Here is a 6,000-nt window from a genome sequence, read left to right on the forward strand (position 1 = left end):
CAGATCGCCTCATCTACCACCACCCATGAGGACTCCCTTTACACATACATCTCCAGGCCCAATTTCCCTCCTGCGCTGCAGATTACATCCCTTCCTGCTGCCTGACAGCTATCTCTTGGTTTCCTGCAAGCACGTCCAGGTCCATGTGTTCATACTGAGCTCATCATCTTTACCCTCAAACCTGCTCCTCCTCCTGCTCTCCTAACCCCTTACCATCTACCTGGCCGTACAATCAAAACACCTGCTAGATATTCACCCCAAACTTCTCTTTCACCCTGAAGTCAACCAAATTCTGATAATTCTAGCTCCTTAAAATTTCTCAGATCCATCTTCCCCATTCCTGTTCATCCCACTATTATTATCCTACCTAGCTCAGCCTGCCACCATCTCTCACCTGGTCTCAGGCATAGACTCTGGTTCCTTCCTCTGACTCTCCTCAAGCATCCTTCCCGTCCACCTATCATGCTATGGAGCAAGCCAGCGTGGTCTCTCTGAACTGGAAATCTGCTGAAACCATTCTGATCCTCTTTACCTTCAGATAAATGTGAATTCTTTAGCATGGCAAAGAACATAATGTTACTTCTGACCTCTGGTAGGATCAGTTTGCTCTCCCAGAGCCCAACCTGGCATTTCCCAGGGACCTGTGTAATATACATAGCTTATGTTTCCATTCTTCCAGGGAGGGGAGGAGAGACAGGAGGTTTTGATTCATTCTAGAAACATTGCCCAGTGCCCTGGGATTCTCTCTACCCTGCATGATTTCTGTTCCCACCCAGATGTGCCTCCCTTGGAGATTTTTGAAAAACAGATGAATTATTTGCTGGGGCAGAGACTAAGGTGAGGCAGATGAGGTGACTAAGGGAGCAAAATTCAAAGAGGCACTCTCTGGATCATGCAAGCACTTCCTCGACTTTTGCATGTGGGGCACCTCACCACTTACCCCTTTGTGTGCCTGTGTTTACCTAAGCCATTTTATTAGCATGAACCATGAAAAGAAGCCTGGACACAAAACCAGTAGCATATGGGTTTAGAGTCTAGATGAAACTGAGTCCATTAAAAGTTTAGGCTGCATAAAAATGAAATTCAGCCTGGCTGGTGGAGTATAAATTGGGTCCACTTTCCGTTCTGGAAAGAAATTTGGCCAAATATATCTGGAGTTTTAAATGTTCTTGTGCCATTTGATCCGGGACACCTCCAGGAGTCTATCCTAATTAAATGATCATGTATGTAGACAACTATTCTTATGTACAAAGATATATATACAGAATATTTATAACAAAGAGGAAGCAATTAGATGTCCATAAATAGAGGAAAATACTTAAATGGTGGTACATTGTGCATTATTATGCAGCCAACCAAATGATAATTCGATAGACTTTTAAAATAAGTAAAAATGCAGACAATATCATGTTAAATACAATAACATTACAAAATTACCTGTATATGCAAAAAATACTCCCAAACCAGTTAATATTCAATATATGTTTAGAGAAAAAGACCGGAAGTAAATACACAAAAATGTTAATAGGTTACATCTGGGTTTGGGGATTATGGGTAATTTTTTTGTGTTTTTAAATTTTTTTCCCCATTTTTAAAAGTTTAAATAATGGTCATATGTGTCTTTCAAAACAAAAAAATGAAAGTTTAAAAAAATTTTTTTGAGACACTAGCAGGTAGGAGAATTTAAATGTAAGTTTTAAAAAGAAAGTCTGTTTCACTCTCTAAGATCAGGAAAAAAAGACAAGAATGCCTACTCTCATGACTTCTATTATAAAATGTAATACTGGGAGTCCTTGCCAGAGCAATTAGGCAAGAGAAAGAAATAAAAGACATACAAATAGGAAAGGAAGAATTGAAATTATCATTGTTTGCTGATGACATAATCTTTACATAGAAAACCCTAAACACTCTATCAAAAAGACTGTTAGAACTAATAGATATAGTAAGGTGGCAGAATACAAATCAACACACAAAAATCAGTAGTGTTTCTATACACTAACAACAAACTGTCCAAAAAGGAAATCAAGAAAACAATCCCACTTACAGTAAATACAAAAAAAGAGAAAAAAGATAAAAACTTACAAATAAATTTAACCAAAGATATGAAAAATGGATACATTGAAAACTATAAATATTGGTGAAATAAATTGAAGAACACACAAATAAATAGAATGTTATCTCCTGTTCATATTGGAAGAATTAATATTGTTAAAATGTTCATACTACCCAAAGCAATCTCCAGAATTACTGCAATCCCTATCAAAATTCCAATAACATTTTTCACGGAATTAGAAAAAAAAAATCCTAAAATTTGTATGGAACCACAGAAGACCCCGAGTAGCCAAACCAATCTTAAGAAAAAAGAGCAAAGCTGGAGACATCACCCTACTTGATTTTAAACTGTATTACAAGCTATTGTAATTAAAGCAACATGGTACTGGCATAAAAACAGGCACATCAACCAGTGCAACAGAATAGAGAACCCAGAAATGAACCCACACATTTGCAGTCAATTGATTTTCAACAAAGGTGCCAAGAACACACAATGGGGAAAGGACAGTGTCTTTTAAAAAAGGTATTGAGAAAACTTGATATCTATATGCAGAATACTGAAATTGGAGCCTTATCTCACAGCATATTCAAGAATCAGTTCAAAATGGTTAAAGATTTAAACATAAGAACTGAAAATGTAAAACTACTAGAAGAAAACACAGGGGAATAACTACATGACATTAGTTTGGGCAATAGTTTTTTGGATTTGACCCCAAAAGTTCAGGCAACAAAAGCAAAAATAGACAAATAGGATTACATCAAACTAAAAAGCTTATGCACAGCAAAGGAAACAATTAACAGAGTGAAAAAGACAGCCTACGGAATGGGAGAAAATATCTGCAAACTATAAGGGGTTAATATCCAAAATATATAAGAAACTCAATTCAATAGTAAGAAAATAAATAACCTGATTTTTTAAAAAATTGGCAAAGGACACAAATAGACATTTTTCCAAAGAAGACTTACAAATAGCTAGCAGATATATGAAAAAATCCTCAACATTGCTAATCATTAGGAAAATGCAAATTAAAACCACAATGAGATGTCATCTCACATATGTTAGAATGGCTATTATCAAAAAGACAAAAGATAACGTGTTTAGGCTGACCGGTTAGCTCAGTTGGTTAGAGCATGGTGCTAATAACACCAAGGTGATCCCTCTACTGGCCAGCCACACACACGCACAAAAAGGTAACAAGTGTTGGAGAGGATGTAGTGAAAAGGGAGTCATTGTACCCTGTAGGTGGGAATGTGAATTAGTACAGCCATTATGAAAAACTGTAGGGAGGTTCTTCAAAAAACTAAGAATAGGACTACCATATAATCCAGCAAGCCTACTTCTGGGTATATATAAGGATTGAAATCAGTATGTCTAAAAGATGTCTGCACTGCAGCATGACTCATAATAGCCAAGATATGCAATCAACCTAAGTGTCTATCAATGGATAAAGAAAATATGGTATATATACACAATGGAATACTACTCAGTTAAAAAGGAAGAAAATTCTGTCATTTGGGACTACATGGGTAAACGTGGAAGGCATTATGTTAAGTAAATAAGCCAGGCACAGAAAGGCAAATACCACATGATCTCACTTACATGTGGCATCTAAAACAATTGAACTCATGCCTCATAGAAGCCGAGAGCAGAATGGTGGTTACTAGAGGCTGGGGATGGGGGAAATGGGGAGATGTTGGTCAAAGGATACAAAGTTTCAATCAGATAGGAGGAATAAGTTTTTGAGCTATATTGCACAGCATGGTGACTATAGGTAATAAAAGTATTTGTATGTTTCAAAATTGTTAAGAAAAAAACAACAAATAAAACGAGTAAAAAATATAAACAAATAAACAAATAAAACAAAATTGTTAAGAGTAAATTTCAAATGTTCTCACCACAAAAAATAAGTATGTGAGATGATGGATATGTTAATTAGCTTCATTTAATCTTTCTACATTATATTCATATACCATAACATCACTATGTACCCCATAAATATACACAATTCTAATTGTCAATTTACAATAAAATAAAAATTATTAAAAAATAAAATTAAAAAAATTTTAGTTGAAAGTAATTTTTTAAAAGAAAGTCTATTTCACTCTCTAGGACTCCTGAATCATTGGTATTTGCTAAGAGGTTGCCGCTCTAACTTTGGCTTGGGAAAGAGGCTGAGAAATTTTTAATGATAACCAATAGGTTGATTGCTTTTGTTGCCTTTAATCCCCATGAGCACATTTAGTTCAAATAATTTCTATGGCTGCGCCACTCCACAAATTCCACTGTTTGCCCAAGCAACCTCTGACTCTGGTGGTAACAGGGCCAGTGTTCTCTCTCAGTGCCCCAGGGCTCACCACACCACTACATATCTCAGCTCCTAGTTTCCTGATGTTGCTAAACCAGTTTGAAACAAGTGCTGTGAGCTACAGCTGGCTGTTTGGGAGCCTCTGTGTGGAGGGTTCTTTCAAGTCCCAGGAGGTGGTGGCTCACTTGGGAGAGCATGGTACCGATAACAACAAAGTCAAGGGTTCAGATCCCTATACTGGCTCTGCCACAAAGAAAGAAAGTCAAGCCCCAGGAGGGAGGGTACTGGGGACTTAGAAATAAATCCAGAAATAAAGAAAGCTATAGTTCAATTTGGAGCTAAGGCTGACAAAGGACCAAGAATCAGGAATGCCTTTATTGTCTCCATTTCCTCATCAGTAAAGGGAGCACTGGATTCAATTGTTGTCAAGTGTCTGCTTTTATTGACACCTGGGCAAGCAGGTGTGTGTGCAGCATGCACACCCATTGCCAGTGCTGCCATCAGAGCTGCCCAGGGAGGCCCAGGGGCTGGTGGGGAGCCTGGCTCCCCGTCTAAGCTCCCTCTGCATGGGCTGCTACGGACCCGGCAGCACGTACTGCACTGGAGACGGGCCTCGCCTGCAGGCGCTCCACCTCTGCCCCTCCCAATTTACAGCTACAGGACAATCTAATGATCCTTCCAGACATACAGCTTGAAGAAAGCTGCTTTGTTTTCTTTTAAAATATTAAAAAGGAATCCACAAATCTAACAAATAATTAGAAATAACAATCATTCTCACAAATTAAAGGTTCCATTGGTTATTTGAGAATTCACAGATTTATTCTAACCCTAGGATGCAGACATCACATAATTGCCCTTGATATATGTTTTTTAAGTACATATATTGCTTTTTTCCAGAATCTATCTTTCACCCAGGACAATTCATAAGGAATTTAAGAATATGCAATGATAATACCATCTAACCAGCATCATTTTTAAAAGAAAACATAATTCTAACTTCCTAAAAGGGGGAGAAGCAGGAGAACAAAGGGAAAAGGAGGGAAAAGGCATCCACACAAAACACTATAAGCCAGAAATGATGTCAGTCTCCAGAACAGTACTGTAAGCTTGCTTTGCACTCCCTCTTTCCCTAAATCCTCTGTCCCTAAATGTCCACTCACCTGCCTTTCTTAGACATCTCGTGTACTTCTCTTCCTGGCCAGTGCACTCTGCTTTCAGTAGCCAAAACCCATCCCCACCACAAAAGAAAGATGCCAAATTTCATATTCTGGAAAGCCAACATGGGTTTCCAAATCCAAACAGTCCTCCCAAGAAACAGCAAAAAGGAAAAGGATGTTCTTTTTCTCTTAAGACATTATTGGTCTGTTCATTATTAGAAGGATGTTTACTCATGCAAAAAAAATCAACCCACAGTATGTAATCTGGAGAGCAGGAGAAAGCGATTTCCACTAAACCTATAAATCCTCCTACGTCAGATGTCAGGGATTTTCTGAACTGAGGTTGAATTCCTGTGTTTCTGTGGAACAATTATTTTGGCTGGTCTAAATTAGATTATCATCAAATGTGGTAAATACATTGGTAAAGGTCTGTATTTTCTTGTCCCTGAAGTAAAAGGGGACCAAACAATTTCCAAAATGAAAAA

General features: G+C 37.8%; 1 protein-coding gene across 3 annotated transcripts in view; it reads right to left on the reverse strand.

The window, feature by feature from the left end:
• The window catches only part of GABRR1 (gamma-aminobutyric acid type A receptor subunit rho1), a 33,443-nt gene extending 27,803 nt beyond the window's left edge, over nt 1-5,640 (reverse strand). For all 3 annotated transcript variants that reach the window (XM_063097649.1, XM_063097648.1, XM_063097647.1), the window contains exon 1: nt 5,519-5,640. In XM_063097649.1, coding sequence (XP_062953719.1) covers nt 5,519-5,640 — 122 coding nt within the window. The remainder of the gene's footprint in view (nt 1-5,518) is intronic.
• Between the last annotated feature and the right edge of the window lie 360 nt (nt 5,641-6,000).

This window comes from Cynocephalus volans, chromosome 5 (genome assembly GCF_027409185.1).
Source record: "Cynocephalus volans isolate mCynVol1 chromosome 5, mCynVol1.pri, whole genome shotgun sequence".
NCBI classification, from domain to species: domain Eukaryota; kingdom Metazoa; phylum Chordata; class Mammalia; order Dermoptera; family Cynocephalidae; genus Cynocephalus; species Cynocephalus volans.